Genomic DNA, 20,124 nt, shown 5'->3' with positions numbered 1-20,124 from the left:
GTTTGAGGAAGAGCTGCAATCCACCGAAGTGGACCATACGCAAAGACGTATTTTCATACAGCAGGGAACAGGAAGAATAAGCACCCTTCCCCCTATTAGGAGAAAAAGGAGACTGGAGTTTCAAACAGACCAGGCGCCACAAACAAAAATGGTGAAAAAGGTGACTCCGCCACCCTCTCCTCCACCTGTACTTAACGTCTCACCAGTGCAAACTCCGTCACATTCTCCGGCTCACACCACCATGAGCCAAGGTGACCAGGATGAAGACGCTTGGGACTTATATGACGCCCCAGTGTCGGACAACAGTCCGGAGGCATATCCAACAAAGCCCTCACCACCTGAAGACAGCACAGCATATTCTCAAGTGGTGGCTAGAGCAGCACAATTCCACAACGTAAACCTCCACTCAGAACAAGTCGAGGATGACTTTTTATTCAACACCCTCTCCTCCACCCACAGCTCCTACCAAAGCCTGCCTATGCTGCCAGGTATGCTTCGGCACGCAAAGGAAATCTTCAAGGAGCCGGTCAAAAGTAGGGCAATAACGCCAAGGGTGGACAAGAAATATAAAGCACCTCCTACAGACCCTGTTTTCATCACCACACAGCTGCCACCAGATTCCGTCGTAGTGGGAGCAGCTCGGAAGAGAGCCAACTCCCACACATCTGGGGACGCACCACCCCCAGATAAAGAGAGCCGCAAGTTCAATGCAGCTGGGAAAAGAGTCGCAGTACAAGCTGCAAACCAGTGGCGCATCGCTAACTCTCAAGCACTACTTGCGCGCTATGACAGAGCCCATTGGGATGAGATGCAACACCTCATCGAGCATCTACCCAAGGAACTTCAAAAAAGGGCAAAGCAGGTGGTTGAGGAAGGACAGAACATATCAAATAACCAGATACGATCTTCTATGGACGCAGCAGACACAGCTGCAAGAACAATTAATACATCTGTGACCATTAGAAGGCACGCATGGCTAAGAACGTCTGGGTTCAAACCAGAGATACAGCAGGCAGTGCTCAATATGCCATTCAACGAAAAACAACTGTTCGGACCAGAAGTGGACATGGCAATCGAAAAACGTAAAAAAGACACTGACACTGCTAAAGCCATGGGCGCACTCTACTCCCCGCAGAGCAGAGGAACCTACAGCACCTTCCGCAAGACACCCTTTAGAGGGGGGTTTCGGGGTCAGGCCACACAAGCCAGCACCTCGCAGGCAACACCGTCCAGCTACCAGGGACAGTACAGGGGAGGCTTTCGGGGCCAATACAGAGGAGGGCAATTCCCTAGGAATAGAGGAAAATTTCAAAGCCCCAAAACCCCTACAACCAAGCAGTGACTCAGATGTCACTCATCCCCTCCACACAGCACCAGTGGGGGGAAGAATAGGTCATTATTACAAAGCATGGGAGGAAATAACTACAGACACTTGGGTCTTAGCAATTATCCAACATGGTTATTGCATAGAATTCCTACAATTCCCTCCAAACATACCACCAAAAGCACAGAAATTGTCAAAACAACATTCCGACCTTCTAGAAATAGAAGTTCAAGCACTATTGCAAAAGAATGCAATCGAATTAGTACCAATCACACAAACAAACACAGGAGTCTATTCACTGTACTTCTTAATACCAAAAAAGGACAAAACACTGAGACCAATCCTAGACCTCAGAATACTAAACACCTACATCAAATCAGACCACTTTCACATGGTCACGCTACAAGAAGTGTTACCATTGCTAAAGCAACAGGACTACATGACAACCTTAGATCTCAAAGACGTGTATTTCCATATACCAATACATCCATCTCACAGAAAATACCTACGGTTCGTATTCAAAGGAATACATTACCAATTCAAAGTATTGCCTTTTGGTTTAACAACCGCACCAAGAGTCTTTACAAAATGTCTAGCAGTAGTGGCTGCACACATCAGAAGGCAGCAAATACATGTATTCCCGTATCTAGACGATTGGCTAATCAAAACCAATTCACTAACAAAGTGCTTACAACACACAAATCAAATCATACAAACCCTCTACAAACTAGGTTTCACCGTCAACTTTGCAAAATCCAACATTTTGCCGTGCAAAGTACAACAATACCTGGGAGCCATAATAGACACAACAAAAGGAGTAGCCACTCCAAGTCCACAAAGAATTCAAAATTTCAACAAGATCATACAACGCATGTATCCAACACAAACAATACAAGCAAAGATGATATTACAACTCCTAGGCATGATGTCTTCATGCATAGCCATTGTCCCGAACGCAAGACTACACATGAGGCCCTTACAACAGTGCCTAGCATCACAATGGTCACAAGCACAGGGTCACCTTCTAGATCTGGTGTTGATAGACCGCCAAACTTACCTCTCGCTTCTATGGTGGAACAGTATAAATTTAAACAAAGGGCGGCCATTCCAAGACCCAGTGCCACAATACGTAATAACAACAGATGCTTCCATGACAGGGTGGGGAGCACACCTCGATCAACACAGCATGCAAGGACAATGGAACGTACATCAAACAAAACTGCATATATATCACCTAGAAATGCTAGCAGTTTTTCACGCATTGCGGGCTTTCCAACCAATTATAACTCACAAATACATTCTTGTCAAAACAGACAACATGACAACTATGTATTATCTAAACAAACAGGGGGGGACACACTCAACGCAGTTGAGTCTTCTAGCACAGAAAATATGGCGATGGGCAATCCACAACCACATTCGCCTAATAGCGCAGTTTATTCCAGGGATCCAGAATCAACTTGCAGACAATCTCTCTCGAGATCACCAACAAGTCCACGAATGGGAAATTCACCCCCAAGTTCTAAGCACTTACTTCAGACTCTGGGGAACACCTCAAATAGACTTGTTTGCAACAAGAGAGAACGCAAAATGCCAAAACTTCGCATCCAGATACCCACACAGGCAGTCCCAAGGCAATGCCCTATGGATGAACTGGTCAGGGATATTTGCCTACGCTTTTCCTCCTCTCCCTCTCCTTCCTTATCTGGTAAACAAATTGAGTCAAAACAAACTCAAACTCATTTTAATAGCACCAACTTGGGCAAGGCAACCCTGGTACACAACACTGCTAGACCTATCAGTAGTACCCCACATCAAATTGCCCAACAGGCCGGATCTGTTAACACAACACAACCGACAGATCAGACATCCAGATCCAGCATCGCTGAATCTAGCAATCTGGCTCCTGAAATCCTAGAATTCGGACACTTACAACTTACCCAAGAATGTATGGAAGTCATAAAGCAAGCCAGAAGGCCGTCCACTAGGCACTGCTATGCAAGTAAATGGAAGAGGTTTGTCTGTTACTGCCATCATAATCAGATCCAACCTATACACGCAACTCCAAAGGATGTAGTGGGTTACTTGCTTCACTTACAGAAATCTAGCCTAGCCTTCTCTTCCATTAAAATACACCTTGCGGCAATATCTGCATACCTGCAGACTACCTATTCAACTTCCCTATATAGGATACCAGTCATTAAAGCATTCATGGAAGGGCTTAAAAGAATTATACCACCAAGAACACCACCTGTTCCTTCATGGAACTTAAATGTTGTCTTAACAAGACTCATGGGTCCACCTTTTGAACCCATGCACTCTTGCGAAATACAGTTCCTCACCTGGAAGGTTGCATTTCTCATCGCCATTACATCTCTAAGAAGAGTAAGCGAAATTCAGGCGTTTACAATACAAGAACCTTTTATACAACTACACAAAAATAAAGTCGTCCTAAGGACTAATCCTACATTTTTACCAAAGGTTATTTCACCGTTCCACCTAAATCAAACAGTGGAACTACCAGTGTTCTTCCCACAGCCAGATTCCGTAGCTGAGAGGGCACTACATACATTAGATGTCAAAAGAGCATTAATGTACTACATTGACAGAACGAAAAACATCAGAAAGACTAAACAACTATTTATTGCATTCCAAAAACCTCATGCAGGAAACCCAATATCAAAACAAGGTATAGCCAGATGGATAGTTAAATGCATCCAAATCTGCTACCTCAAAGCAAAACGACAACTGCCCATTACACCAAGGGCACACTCAACCAGAAAAAAAGGTGCTACCATGGCCTTTCTAGGAAACATCCCAATGCAAGAAATATGTAAGGCAGCCACATGGTCTACGCCACACACGTTCACCAAGCACTACTGTGTAGACGTGCTATCTGCACAGCAAGCCACAGTAGGTCAAGCCGTGTTAAGAACGTTATTTCAAACCACTTCCATTCCTACAGGCTGAACCACCGCTTTTGGGGAGATAACTGCTTACTAGTCTATGCAGAACATGTGTATCTACAGCGACAGATGCCATTGAACTGAAAATGTCACTTACCCAGTGTACATCTGTTCGTGGCATCAGTCGCTGGAGATTCACATATGCCCACCCACCTCCCCGGGAGCCTGTAGCAATTCGGAAGTTAGCTTCAACTTTGTATATTTGTATATATTTGTATATATATTATTTTAGCCTTAAATAGGTACATACTTAGTCACTCCATTGCATGGGCACTATTACTACAACACAACTCCTACCTCACCCTCTGCGGGGAAAACAATCGAAGATGGAGTTGACGCCCATGCGCAATGGAGACAAAAGGAGGAGTCACTCGGTCCCGTGACTCGAAAGACTTCTTCGAAGAAAAACAACTTGTAACACTCCGACCCAACACCAGATGGCGAGCTATGCAGAACATGTGAATCTCCAGCGACTGATGCCACGAACAGATGTACACTGGGTAAGTGACATTTTCATTATATAGCGCTTACTACCCCTGACGAGGCGTCGAAGCGCTTTTCGGTGAGTAGCACGCTACTCTGGAAACCAACAAGAATTAGCAATGGATTAGTATCGGGAAATAGGAGTACAGTTTTAGTATTATTATGAGTTAATTTGAGCCGCGGATATGAGAGTTTGTTAGTTAGATTGACTGGAGTAATGGAGGGGTGGAGGAGGAAAGAAATCCAGAAGTGTTAATTGGGAGTATATCCTTCATTCACTCAACCCAAAGGCTTGGGATGAGTAAAGGGGGATGGAGGAGGGAAGGGTCTGTGGAAGGGTTAGGGAGAGCATAGTAGCAGGGTGAGATAAATGAGGGAGAATTTAGTAGGGTTGTGTGGGAGGTCATGGTAGTAGAGTGAGGTTTGGTGAGTTAGATGTGGAAGCGGAGGGAAGAGCCTAGGCAGAGTTATTGTTACAGGCACTGTAATGGTTACAGTTAGAAAATAAAATATTAAAAAAAACAGAAAATCACTGAAAAAAACAAAGACCACAGGGACGCTACAGCCAGGCCCATATCCCACACGTAGAACACCACAGAAATTCAGAAGCCACAGCCACCCGAGCTAACCAAGACTTGCACCCCCGCAATGCACCGCCCATGACCCCACACACTACATCAGTCACGATATGGTCAGTGACATCACCGATGACATCTCAAATGCCATCAATTATGACATCATAGGCAGAACTACTCGCATCCTGACGCACACATCCACACAACTGCTCACATACCCATTAACAGACCCATTAAACTATTGACACACACCCACTCACACAGATGCAACCACCCACTAACCCATACAGCACTAATTCAGTTATTGACACACTCATACCCACTCACAGACCCTTATGGCCACTCATACACCCACTCACATATCCACTAACAAACCCACACTGACACACCCACTCACATGCAACCATTCACACACCCACGCACTCAGCCACAGTCACCGACGCAGCCACTCACAGATACACTCACTTACACACACAGTTACTCATGCACACAACCACTCACACACCCACTTACTCGTACAGGCACTCACACACCCACTCACTCACCCATGCAACCACTCAAACACCCACTCTCCAACCTATACAGCTCCTCACACATACACTCACTCTCCCATACATTCGCTGATGCAGCTACTCATTTGTGCATACAGCCACTTATACATCCACTCACTCACCCATACTGTCACAGACTCACTCACTCAGCCACTCATACACCCAGTCAAACAATGCAGCTACTCACACAGCCACTAGCTCACTCATACAGCTACTTACACATCCACTCACGCTCCCAAACAGCAACTGACTCAACCACTCACTCAACCCTAGACCCACTCATACACTCACTCACACACCCATACAACCACTTACTCTCACTGAATGATGTCATAAGTGATGTCACCGATCATGCCACGAGCGACGGAACATGCGAGGACACAAGCAGTGCACCACGGGGGCGCAAGTCACAGCCAGCCCACATAACCACCACCACCTCCGAACCTCCATGGCCCTGTACGTGCGAAACGTGAGCCCAACCACAACGTTCCCGCAACCTTTTTGTTTCCTTCCATTGAATTTATAAATGTAAAACTTTTTTCCTTTTTTGTGCGGACACAGCAGCTGCATTCAGCTATCGAGCCTGGGCGACCTGGCAGCTGCATTCTGCTACCTTATACAAGTACTGGCAACTGCATGCTTTTCTCTTTAATAAGCTTTCATGCTTATTTTATTTTAATTTATCACTCCAATGTGGGCATCTACCACCTCGGAACAGTAAAGTAAAAGTAAAAAAAGAAAAAGTAATGAAGACTGCATCATGATGCATACGCATGCATGCGTGGGGAAGCATGTGCACTTATAAGTCATCGTGCTTCAGCATTTTTATTTTTAATGATGCTGTTCTACATTAGCAAAAACAAGGTGATGAATGAAATGCCTCAATTAATCTCAGCTACTCAGCCGCAAAGCTCCATTCAGAAGGGACCACAAGCAACCTCAGTCTCGTTTCAACCTAGTTAGGTCTCATCAGTGAAGTTTAGCTTGAATCCTATGGCACACTGACCACAGGACCCATCCCTGGTTATACCCTTCGTACTTAGGGGGTAAACTGCACCAACAAGGTGATGGATGGAATGCTTGAATTAGTCTCAGCCACTGGCAGTCTCTTAGGCCGCATTCCAACACATCGTTTTTCACCCACTATGCCACTCTAAATGGGAACAGTCCACCCTGAACTGCCAGGCATGGCCCCCTCCAGAAGGAACCACAACCAACTCTAGATCAGTTCCGACCTACTTAGATCTCATCACAGAGATATAGCTTGAGTCATATGATACAATGAGCACAGGACCCACTTCTGGGTATACTCGTCACACATTGGCTGGGTCCAAAATGATGGGATGTGGCATAACATGCAACATAACGACTGACTGGGATGATGCCCTGGGCAAATATCAGTGGCTCAAATCAATTCAAACATTTCACTTTTTTGTATACTTCAGTGTTCTCCGTTACCAAGTATTTTTTAGGGTTGCGCATGCCCTGGTGGTTGTGTCTCACTTGCAAGACTATTATTTACAAAAAGGAGTTGGAGCCCTCCCACTGCTTATCATTTGTTGGTTGCATTGTCCCTCTTCTTTGCAGCTGCCTTAATTGGTCTAACGTAATTTGCGATCCTTTCTGTGGAGCGGGGACTAAGCATAGATGAATTATATTTAATCATTGTCCGGCATCTGCTCCCAGTGTCATGATACTATTCAACCCCTGGGCACTCGCCCTGTCTGCTGCGCCCTCCATAGGGGTTTTTATTTAAGGCACGAATAATCAAGCCATGAACATTTTCAAAGCACGAATAATCAAACCATGAACGTTTTAATATCCATTCTTCTAATTATATTTGTGTTGTTTTTATTAAACATTAGTGTGCGTGAATAAAAAAGAAATGTGGTCTGTGCGTTGCTGCCACCTAGCGGCGAGTATGGTGTGGCGTATGCTTTTCCCATAAATCAACTGACTAAGAAAAGCGAAGTCATATCTGACTTGTTTAAGTTTTGGGTGACACAGTATGAGTGAAATTTTAGTCTGGACGTGTTTGGAATCGGGAATTAAGAGCTCTACATTGTGCGCGTCAGGTCCTTTGTGTCCATCAACCGCAAATGTCAATTTCTTTTACCGCGCTTAATATCGTGGATGCGACTGTTTCTAAGAGGTTTCATTTATAGAATGGACACATCACTGTAGACCTTGTTGTTCTAGCTGCAACCCGTAGTTGGCCCGTGTACCCTGAAACAATCATTTACTGTTTTCACCCTAGAATCAAAGTGGCATGATGCAGGGAGCATAAATTATTATAAAGGACATGAAATGCCCGTGTTTATGTGGCTGGCCTTCAGGCTGTGAAAATTAGTTTACGGCTGGGAATTATGAAACATTACAGACAAAAATAATGAAACAAGGTTGACTGAATTTCACCTTAAGCTGTTTGTAGCATTAGCATTAGCTGTAGCATTACATGCTGTGTTTCTTTATTGTTACCACCCACGTATCTCTTCTTCTTCTGATTGTGCCTATGGTCGAACAATTCCTCCATAACATCACTGGCTGATCTATTTGATGACAAAGCAAAGAAACCCCTCCCATCTGAGTTAGATGGGAACACACGGGCAGTTACGATGCGCTAGGGCTCCTCCTGCACTGTCCTCAACGGGTTCCCTGGCCGACTGCGTGATACCACCTTGTTGCACGTTGTTACTAGAACAGCTTGTCCACCTGTTGCTGGGTATTGGGTGGGACTGTCCAGAAACCGCCATTGCCACTGTGTGCACACTTAACTGCTTGATATTGATTTGACGACTGATTTGGTCACAAGAATTGGCACGACGGTCCTCACTTGGGGATTCAAAGAGACGGTGATACTATTAGCTAAAAGTAAAATTTTGCTTTTGTAATCAACTATTCCTGCTGTTGGAAAAGGACTTGATATAAGAAGTATTCATCATAAAGGCTCATATTCAGTCAAATGGGATTATTAATAGGCACAAAAATACAAATAATTTATAGCATTAACATCTTAAATCCCTGATGAGCCATGATTCAACTGGTGGTCCATATTGAACGCTATATTGGGCAAAGTGACAACTTTTCCCTGTACTCATGTTGTGACTAAATGAGATGAGCACTGTAGAATTATCGCCTCAATTTACTGTGATAGGTGCACTTTCTGAGATGTGCTACTTCTTTGTATTTCTGTAATTTTAAAACTTGCCAAAGCGCTTTGCAGTGCCTGTATCATTGAATGCTTGCGCTAAATAATCACCTAAACAAATCAGTCATTCATCACTATACTTTTTATATTTTTAACATTAAAAAAGGGGGTTTTCTGCTGAACAAATTTCTCACCTTCCACTTTGAAGAGTACATAGTTTATGGGACAACTGCTGGCCAGGTGTGGGCGATCGCTAAACCTATTTCTGCCCTGGTTCTCGTGCAGGTGCCTCAAGTTCTGTTATGGTTGAGATGTTCTCTCATCTTTCTTTATGACCTTTTTTACATGCCTATTGTGGGATGTGTGTTCCTGTTTTCGACCTTTCATTTATTATTTATTATGTGATCGATTGTATGGTACCATGTGTCCAGCGGTTTCAACTCCCTATGTGGGGTGCAAACACGCTAACCCACACGGCTAGTATGCTACACCGTGTAGAATGTGTGGTTGGGAGAGTGTTATTTTTGTTTTGAGCCTATATGGGAAGTGTTGTCATGTTATGCGTGGTGACCACCAGGGTGTGGCTATTGTGTTCTGAGACACAGCGTCTGGTGGTGGGATGGGAGAGGATCTTTGAATGATAGAATCTCACTTTTTAATTATAATAAGGACTAACTAGTCAAGCCACAGGGCCAGTAGGACGCGGTGTCCATATACACCAACAGGCATTTTCAATGCAATCGGTCTCGCGTTTGTGAGAGTTAAAGCTATTGGCATTGTAAATGACAATGACTTTTACCTGTGTGTTTTGGTTTGGAGTGTAGTGGATGTATGAACAGAGACACAGCTGCAGCGATGTCTAGAGGACTAAGAATGAAAGATTACCACTGAGAACAGACAAGCAGCTGCAGTATTGTCTACAGGACCAAGAATGAGGAATTACCACTGGGACCAGAGAAGCAGTGGCAGCACTGTCTATAGGATTTAGAATGAGTAATTCCCACTGGGACCAAGAACTGGCGCTGCAGTCCTCACTTGGGGATTTAAAGGGAGGAGCTGAAGCACTGTCTACAGGACTAAGAATGAGTAATTACCACTGGGACCAGAGAAGCAGCTAGCAGCACTGCCTAGAGGACTTAGAATGGGGAATTACCAATAAAACCAGAGAAGCACCTGCAGCACTGTCTATAGGATTTTGAATGAGTAATTCCCACTGGGACCAGAGAAGCAGCTAGCAGCACTGCCTAGAGGACTTAGGTGCAGATTTAAGAGGGGTTAGTGCCAGTCTAAGTACACATTAGCGTCACTTTTTTAAAGCTAATGTGGCGTTAGATGGCCAAAAACGCTGCGCCATATTTACAAAGTGGCGCAATGCATGCATTGCGCCACTTTGTAACACTTTGCGTTACATTATGTCTGTGCCATGCATGATGTATGCAAAGGGGGCGTTCCCCCATTAGGTGGGGGGGGGGAGGGAGGCAAAAAAATTGGTGCGAAGAAATCTAAGTGATTTCTTTGCATGATTGTTTTCGGCACTTTTAACGCCTGCTCTGAGCATGCGTTAAAAGGAGGCTCTCATTGGTTACAATAGGCCTCTGGGTGCTTTGCAGGATTAGTGTCAACATTTTTTACGCTAATCCTGCAAAGCACCGAACTAGCGTCAAAATTCCAAATGCTAGTTCCCTCACTACCGCCATGGTGTGCCGTATATTAAATATGGCACACACCTGATGGCGTTAGGGGGCGCTAAAGGGTACCAAAAAAGGGACACTGAACTAAGTGCACCACCACTTTCCATAACTATGCCCCTTAGAATGAGGAATTGCCACTGGGACCAGAGAAGCTAGCTTGCAGACAGAGCATGAGCGCTGACTGGGCTCGACCTAAATTGTTTTAAAAAGATAACGCACGCTGGTGAACCCAGAGGGGCACGATGCAATAATAATACATTATAATGTGATGAAAATACCTGTCACAGGTGAGACTATTCCATTTATGTATCATTTATATAATATTTTTATTTTGACAACATCGTTTGACGGAACTGCTGTAATACACAAGCATGTAGCCCCTCTTTCCTTTCTTTCGGTAACTATTGCACAATATTTTTGTCATCTTTCGCTGGGCTGACTCCAACTTCGAAAACCTGCTCCAGCGACACATTCGAAAGGGACCAGCGACCTCTGAAGCCTCAGAGGACTGCCCTAGACTACAGGACCAAGAAACTCCTGTGAACAGCGACCCTGTTCAAAACCAGCTATTTCTTTGCAACAAAGAAGCAACTTTCAAGGACTTCACGTTTCCCGCCGGAAGCGTGAGACTCTACACTCTGCACCCGACGCCCCCGGCTCGACCTGCAGAAAACCAACACCTCAGGGAGGACTCCCCAGCGACTGCGAGCCCGTGAGTAACCAGAGATGACTCCCCTGAGCCTCCACAGCGACGCCTGCAGAGAGAATCCAGAGGCTCCCCCTGACCGCGACTGCCTGTAACAAGGGACCCGACGCCTGGAGCCAACACTGCACCCGCAGCCCCCAGGACCTGAAGGAACCGAACTTTCCCAGGCTGTCCCGAGAAGCCCCCCCTGTGTCTGCCTGCACCGCTAGAGTGACCCCCGGGTCCCTCCCTTGAAACCTATACAAAACCTGACGCCTGCTTTGCACACTGCACCCAGCTGCCCCTGTGCTGCTGAGGGTGTGTTTTGTGTGCCTACGTGTGTGTGTCCCCCCCCCCCCCAGTGCTCTACAAAACCCCCCTGGTCTGCCCCCCGAGGACGCAGGTACTTACCTGCTGGCAGACTGGAACCGGAGCACCCCTGTACTCCATAGGCGCCTATGTGTTTTGGGCACCTCTTTGACTTCTGCACCTGACCGGCCCTGAGCTGCTGGTGTGGTAACTTTGGGGTTGCCTTGAACCTATGCCCCAGGACAGAGACTTGTGTAAGTGTTTTACTTACCTCCTAATCTAACCTTTACTTACCTCCCCCAGGAACTGTTGATTTTTGCAGTGTGTCCACTTTACTTATTGCCATTTTTACAAAGACTGTACATGATACTGTTTTCATTCAAAGTTCCTAAAGTACCTAAGTGAAGTACCTTAGATTTAAAGTATTAATTGTAAATCTTGAACCTGTGGTTCTTAAAATACATTTTTCAATATAAAACCTATTGGCCTGGAGTAAGTCTTTGAGTGTGTGCTCCTCATTTATTGCCTGTGTGTGTACAACAAATGCTTAACACTACCCTCTGATAAGCCTACTGCTCGACCACACTACCACAAAATAGAGCATTAGAATTATCTAATTTTGCCACTATCTTACCTCTAAGGGGAACCCTTGGACTCTGTACACACTATTTCTTCCTTTGAAATAGTATATATATAGCCAGCTTCCTACAATGTGGAAGAGCAATCAAGGCTGACAACCTGAGCAGAAACCACACAAACTTTAAAAGATACAAAAAAAGTGATCACTTGGGCCGCATCCCAGTCCATCGTTATTTTTCACACAGTTCCACATCAGTTTGGACCCAACCATATGCAAATCAGTTTTGACCCTGCTCCAATGGGAACAGTCCAGCCATAACTGCCAGGCCAGGTCCTCTGTGAATGAGGTTGCTTGTGTTCTGGTTCAGGGGGACCTGACCTAACAGTTCAAACTGGTCTGTTCCTATTAGAGCAGGTTTAAGACTGATTTCATGTACCTGGGAACAAACTGAGGTGGCATGCTGTCAAAATAATGATGGATTGGAATGCTACTCCAATCGATAGTCAGTGGTTAGACACATTGCAAGCATCCCTCCCATCACTTTTTGTGTTTTTGACAAACTTTAGAACACCCAGATTCCACCTGTCCCTTGTAGGCCAAAGGGAGCCAAAATCTGAGCAGGGCTAAGGGCCAGATGTAGCAAGCAGTTTTGCCCATTCTGTGTCTATGGGAAAATGTGTTCGTACATATGGCCCTAAATCCCCAATCCCCTTTGGCGCTCTCACAGGCTGACAAGAACCATTTGGATGAGCCCTAGTCAGGTTGTAGCTCAGACCCAAGCTGGAGAGGCACCCTGCACATGCGAGGGCAAGAGTTAAAGCACTTGGTAGGTTGCTGCCTAAACAGTGTAAGAGTGAGTTGGCTTGCCTTGTATTGCCCTGCTGTCCTCACCCATACATGTGCACCCAGTACTTTTCATGGACCCCAAATAACCCCATTCTTTCTAGTTTACAGAATGCAGCGTCCTCCTGGAATTTCCTCCCGGAACAACTTCCACAATTTCCTTATTAGCAGTGTATTGAATCCTAGTTCTTTTTAATGGGATAACAGGAGTTAACTTAGCCTCTGGCTTGGTGACTCGTGCCCCCGTCACCCAGTGACTTTTAACCTACTTAGCTTGCTCTGTCTTAGCCCATTTAATTATTTATTTCTTCTAAGATGGCTGCCTTGTTTATAGTTAGGCCACTTGTTATGAGTTTCATTATCAGTGTCACCGCGCCAAGGCGTCAAGATCAAGCACCAAAGACAAACAAACAGTAGGTGTTCACACTTAGGGATTTTCCCTCTCTATACCTTCAAGGGATTGTTGATATTAATTGCCGTCCCAAGCATGCCTGTTATCTATTGTTTAGGAACACACCTACGTCAGGGGACCTTGTAGATCTGTATAAATATAGATATTTCAGGGTTCAAAAGAAACAATGTCGTGAAAACAGACCTACCCTGCTTCCATTAGTTTGACCATTATTTCAAGTCGGACAGCAACATGTCACTTATTTGGTAGCTCTGAGTCTGCTCAATCTTAGCCCACCTTTTTTCTGACTTGTGAGCCTTGCGAAAAACACTTTTATATGTGCTTCTACAAGTTAGTCGTTCCAGGCTACTTTGCCTAGTCTATTCCCACTCTACCCCTCCCCCACCCATCACCCCTTCTCTAGCCAGAGGCCTTTTGAACTAAAACAAAACTAGCGAATAGTTGTCATATCCTACCCTGGACAACTCCTAATTCAACTCCTCTGAGTGCTGGCTCTAGCCAGCAGTGTGTTGATTGAGTCCAATGGAGACTGTAGTTTTGGTCGGCTCTGGGAGAGCAGAGCCTTTGCCTGCCCTGTTCATTCAATCTTGTGACATACAGGCACATTGCAGGGAAAATTCAACTACCCCATACTACTATACGACTGGTTGTTATGTCGCGGGCTAACCTTGCTGTTTCGTGGCTGCATGGTCTTATCCTGCTGACCCAGTGCGTTGAATACGACCCACAATCTGCCTTTATCAGCATTACGAGGGTGTAAAGGAAACAAAGCCCAGCCAACACACCCTCGTATTTTAAGACTGGTCGCAATATCTCAGGATAGACTTTCTGCATCCCAGAGAATTGCTTCCATCCTTCTGACCTTCCCCACTATGAAGATGTGACTGGCAAAATTGATTTGATGGTACAGTCATAATTGTGTTCAGCTCCGCCCTGCCTGTTACTCCGGTGATACCAAGCTATGGTTTCTAGAACACTGACCTGTAGATCTAGGAGTTGGTTGTAAAATTACATCTTTAACAAATTGTGGTTCCGGAAAATAATCCACTTTTATTGAATGTGTTCCATCAACGTTAGGCATACGTTTCCTTAGTGCTAACTGTGTAGAATTAGCGCCTTATCAACATAGGCTGTAAGAAAGAGAAACCAAAATGAAGCTAACTTTGAAATCTCACTTTTCAGATGAGCTGGAACTATTCCAAATACATAGAAGCACTGGAGCAAGAAAGAATGCTGCTAAAAGTTAAAGAAGATTTGGAGCGAAAAGAAATCTCATCAGTATCATCAGGTTACTTTCATTGTGTGCTTTATGAATATTTGTGTCTGGAATAATGTACTCTTGATTCCGGGTGACAGGCACTGATGGTTAATGAACATGCGTGTCAGGGGAATAAAGTGTCATTTTACGCTGATTCTGGGTGACAGGCACTGCTGCTATTTCTAAAACGCTTGTCTTCCTGTTCTTAGCAGGTGGCTCGTCAATCCCCAGTGCAAAGAGTGATCCAACAAGACGGAAGTCATTGAACTTAATCTCGGCTGAAAAAGCGGTTCGATCCCCCCCGCGATAGTGAAGGTGAGAGTAATCCCTTCATGAGCAAACCTTTGTTAGAGTACAGGGCGACTTGTTAAACCTGCTTTCTAAAATGATTTCATTACTTATGCCATATTACATCTGAGTAATTAAAGAATCGCCTTTTTAAAATCAAATCCTTTGTATTGAACAATCAGTGGAACATTGGATATTGCTTGTGTGTCCCGTCCTCCGCTTCTATCAGTTGACGGACTTTGCTGTTACCTAGGCTGTCATCCCAAGCGGCTTGTTAATTCCGTATGGCCGATGATGAAAGTCACCTGTCCCATAAGAAGCACAGGTTTTGCAGGAATACCACAGACCCATGGTATTTTACTGGGGAAAAACAAACATGAGTCGTACATGTTGTCCCCAAAAATCCTTAAATTTCACTAACCCTCCTCTGTAGACGCCTGGTAACGGTAATTGTTAATTATGAGAAGGTAATGGTCGAGAATAGCTCTACACTTGTCAGAATAGAAAGAAAGTGCAGCCTGCTAAACGCATAAGTGACTCTTATTCACAAGTACAGCAGTGTCTTTCCTCTGAGCCCACTAAATTCAGCAAGCACCGTAAGTCCCTTTTAACTTGTTTTTTTAACACAAACTGTAGTGCATTTTCAAATGACTACACATAAAGATACATATCATAATAGCAATGCAAGTAGTAATGATAGACATGTGTTGTTACATAATTCGAAATGTGGCTCATATAAAATTGTCCATTGTCTCACTGCAGCGGCAGAAAATACAAATGCACTTAAAACTTTATTTCTGATAACATTACCCTCCCTCCCCCAACATTTCCCTGACTTGTGTGTGACTCATGAACGGTGGCGACAATAATTCTTTCCCATAATGCCCATGACTGACAACAGAGGGGGAAACTGGGCAGTTACTCTGATTAATCTATCCGTATGTTAATTCCTGGCCAGAGAACAGCTGGTAAATACTACTTGAAAATCGGGTATTCCTATAGGCTCATTACCTGCTAGGAAGAGTATTATAGGACTATGAAGAGAAATTGGTATGGATCGTGGTGGTGGTCAGTTGTTAATGGAGTATCTCTACAATGGCCTATCCAGCTCTGTCCACCTCACTGACTGGAGCGCTTAGTTTTTCTAGGATGGTGTCCATTCCAACGCTGTTGGTCATTTGAGGAGCCCTTTACATTCTTCTCACTGAAGTGCAACCCCCTCTGTGAGCCCCCATTCTGCCACCTCTCCCCTCCAGCTGGGAATAGAAGGGGGCCGTGACGACGTCCAGTGGCGTTTCAGTAACCAGTCCCTTTTGACTTGTTATTTAGTTTAGCCTTTTTTCTGAAATGCTGATTGTCTTTCATCACTCTTGTCAGGCTTCAAAATATTCATGACGTAGTTCACAGTAACAAGGTCTGTTTCAGTTACTTGGTCAGTTGCTGTCTGTCCTGTTCTTGCTCTCTCTTTCCTGAAATTGCACCGGAGCCCTGAAAAAATCATGTACAGCAGATTCACATCCATGAGAAATATGCTGCAGAAAACACTAGACAGGACTTCATTTTGAACCATAGGTAAACAACTGGGTAAGGGCAAAGTGTAATATTTTGTAGTATCAGTCAGAGGACTGCAGTTTCTAATTTCTGAATTATTTGTGGTTGGCAGTTCAGCTAAAAAAGGCAAATCTGTTCCAGGTGGTGCATACTGCTTCGTTCCCACCATTTCCCCGTATTGCAAGATCAATTTTTACCCCATTTTTTAAGTAGGGCTTCCTCAGGTGAGGGCACCAGTTTTGCATGGACCAACCAATTCCAGGCAAACAGAACTCTTGAATCCCATTCAACATTTGTTGACAGTTTATCCTAGCATTGAGCCCTGCTTCTTTCCTACCCTGATGGTACATCAGTCCTGGATTTTCCTCAAACTGCACAGCGTCAATTGAAATCCCTGATATGCAGTCATCCCCTCTGCTTCACACATGCAGCCCAGGGCAAACATTTCAATACCATCTGCAGGATGGGCCTTATCATATCCCGAGCTAGGACAGTTTCAGCTCATCTGTTGTCTAGCGAACCACAGTAAAGACCAGGACCTGGAGAGCTTTGACTCAGAGTCTGATGATGAAAATGTAGCGATTCTTAATTTATGCTCCCCTATCCATCTCTAAGCTAAAAACCAATAACTCCAGAAGTACAAACTATGATCCCACATATATGGCTGTAAAACTTCCACCAGAGTCAGTAGTACTGATAGCAATAATTTTAAGAGGAAAAGGTCTATCCTCCTGTGCATACCCCCATGGTTCTATGACATTGGAAACCCAAGGTAAAAAGGTCTGTTGGGTGAGAGAGAGAGACCATGTCCTGTCACCAATGCTGTTGTGGCAAGGTACACTTTCACTTGTAGGATTATATTTCACTTTTAGGGGCGTTTGACAGATATGTAGATCTACCTGTAAGGACTGAGCAGTAGCAAGAAGACAATGGAGCAGAAGCTCTTTATAACAAAGTATTTCATCAATAAATGTCTACCATCCTGCCAGAAACCTTTGCTGTGTGTATCATATGTAGAGCCAGAGATGCAGGACAAAGCTACAGATGTCCTTCTTACAAGGAAAAGGAGTGTTTTGTTTCCATCAACAGGCAAGGTTTTGCAATAGTGTAAATCTACTTTTGTCTCAGACCCTCCAAACACACTCAACTCCATGGTAAACCTAAGCCTAGATCATGCTCTGTTAATGCCTAAAAATACGTTCTTGTGTTTTTTTTGTTATTCTTTCATTATCATACAATAGTAACAATAACAGATAAAGGCCATCTCATCCTGGGTCTGTGTAACTGTAATCAGTTTCTCTCACTTTTGAAAATGAATATGCCGTCTCTGGTGTGAGGTTAGTGGACTGTGTGGCATGGAGCAACGAGATTGGCGAAGTTCGGAGAAATACTAGAACAGACATTTCCACATTGCTGATCATTACCCCTACTAACAGTTTCATGATTGTAGAGGGAGAGGACTGTCAGTCAAAAAGGCTTACTTTTGACTTACTTGAGCACAGTGTCAATGGTGTTCACTGCTGTCCTGTTGTCAGATGTTTATAGAATCCCCCACACACTAAGCTAGACAGGTATTGATGCCCATATGGGAGAGGATGTGGGGGATAAAGTATGGTTCCACCTAACACTGGCAAAAAAACAAGGTTACTAGCATAATCACACTATTTGTCGGCACTGGAAATTCATAGATAGTCTTTAAACCAACCACTTCAATACTGCCAACAAATTTGAACTCTTTAACATCACAATATAATTGGGTTATACCCTGAATTTTAGGTCCAGATTCAGACTCCTGGGGCAGATGTTCTCAAGCCTTCTATACCTGTCATATTCATAATCATTCCTTGAGTCTCAGGGTGTCCCACGTTTTTGTTCCAGTCACACACAGACTGCCAGCTCATTTGGTTGCCTTACTGGATCTGCCACAATGCATTAAGTTATCTGATAGAGACTTCTAGCCGCATATTCCTTACCCTGGAATTAGCCCCATGTGTCAGACTGGATCCAGAAATTGTTTGGGAGCAGTACCCCTACACCCAGGTAGGTGGCGTTGTTTGGCTTTGCATGACGTGGTCCACTCCAAAAGTCATGTGTGTCGTGCCTATATAGGTGCCAACCCAGCACACTGATGTCAGTTCATTTCTTTCCAAGCCAGTCAGTGCAGATCCAGAGAGAGCTACTCCTAGTCATTTTGTGACAGACGTTTTTCAAATTTTTGACAAAGTTTTTTGAGATTTTTCTCCTGGTGTGGCAGGAATGTTCACTAGAAAGGCTGGATTCAAGACCTTTAGCATGTGTCACCGACAGATGTTGGTGATAGATCTGGATCATGTCTGCCTCTGGTGTCTTGAGTGTCACCATGACACGAAGACCTACATAGACTACTGCGCCATGCACTCCAAGGCCTTGAGGAAGAAGTCCCTTGAAGCTCCTTTCTACTCGAAGTGCGATGCCCCGGCGGTCTTGATCCCAGACGAGGGAAAGGTCCTGCGATCAGTTGCGGAGCCACTGATCTTCGTCTAAGTCATCTGGGCATTTGGATAAGTCCCACAAAAAGAAGAAGAGTAAGAGGTCTAATAGGTCTTCAGCTTCACCTTGTCCATCAACGTCATCCAACGAGTCAAGGAAGCCTCATATAAGGCCTGGCTCTGCAGTTGAACCTGCCTCTGGGCTGGCTCTACACCTCCCCGAGTTTCTGGGACCAACCCCCCAATATGGGCAGTCGGTTCCTGCTGTTGCACCCTCAGGCCCCACAAGTTTGGGAGGGGCCCTCACTGGTTCCTTGCCAACGGGTCCTTCTTTGTCCTAAATCAGGCCCCTTGGATCCACAGATGGATCCAGACTAGTGCTGGTCATACCACCTCGACCTTCCCCAATGCCAGTCCCGATGTAGATGCTCCTTGTGCTACCCTCATACTCATCCCAGACTCCAACACAGAGCCAGATGGGCATTGCCCGACCGAAGCCTGAGCTCTATTCCTGTGGGCTATGATTTGGAGAAGTTTGGGAGGGTCCACTGGACCCTGAAGAATACCAGCCCCTTGACCTTAACATGGACTGGTGTGAGGAGGTGGTGGATTCCAGTAGACTGGACACCTCTCTAGATAATGGTTTAGTCACTCCCCCTACTGTGTTGGCAGAGGAGGGTACCACATTTGCTATGGTTGGTGAGGAGGGCAGCCAGGGTTCTGGACCTTCAGCTGCCCTTGGGGGCTATCAAGACTAACATCTTGACAGAGGTGATTCAGCCAGATGTCACCCCTTCAAAACTGCTTCTCCCATTTAACAAAGTCCTCTCAGATGTCCTGCCTGGGACCTCATCCAGGTCCTGCACAGTGGCTTTTGTACAAGGACAGTTGTCTGCTGCCATCACCCCACCCCAGGGGTTCCCTCTTTTCTCATCCAACACCCCATCCCGGAGAGCTTGATGGTCCAAGCCTCCACTTCCCTAATCAATCCT

The 20,124-nt window shown here is 44.9% G+C and overlaps 1 protein-coding gene across 2 annotated transcripts in view; it reads left to right on the top strand.

Annotated features, from left to right (window-relative positions):
- The window catches only part of RGS22 (regulator of G protein signaling 22), a 742,354-nt gene that overhangs the window by 695,167 nt on the left and 27,063 nt on the right, over nt 1–20,124 (top strand). The window contains exons 26-27 of one of the 2 annotated variants that reach the window (XM_069220550.1): nt 14,750–14,855; nt 15,038–15,140. In XM_069220550.1, the coding sequence (XP_069076651.1) occupies nt 14,750–14,855; nt 15,038–15,135 (204 nt within the window). In that variant the 3' untranslated portion in view covers nt 15,136–15,140. Of the gene's footprint in view, nt 1–14,749; nt 14,856–15,034; nt 15,141–20,124 lie in introns of both variants that reach the window. The other variant, XM_069220549.1, reaches the window with a different exon arrangement.

Source organism: Pleurodeles waltl, chromosome 2_2 (assembly GCF_031143425.1).
Source record: "Pleurodeles waltl isolate 20211129_DDA chromosome 2_2, aPleWal1.hap1.20221129, whole genome shotgun sequence".
Taxonomy (NCBI): Eukaryota; Metazoa; Chordata; class Amphibia; order Caudata; family Salamandridae; genus Pleurodeles; species Pleurodeles waltl.
This window is presented reverse-complemented; position numbering and strand designations above follow the sequence as displayed.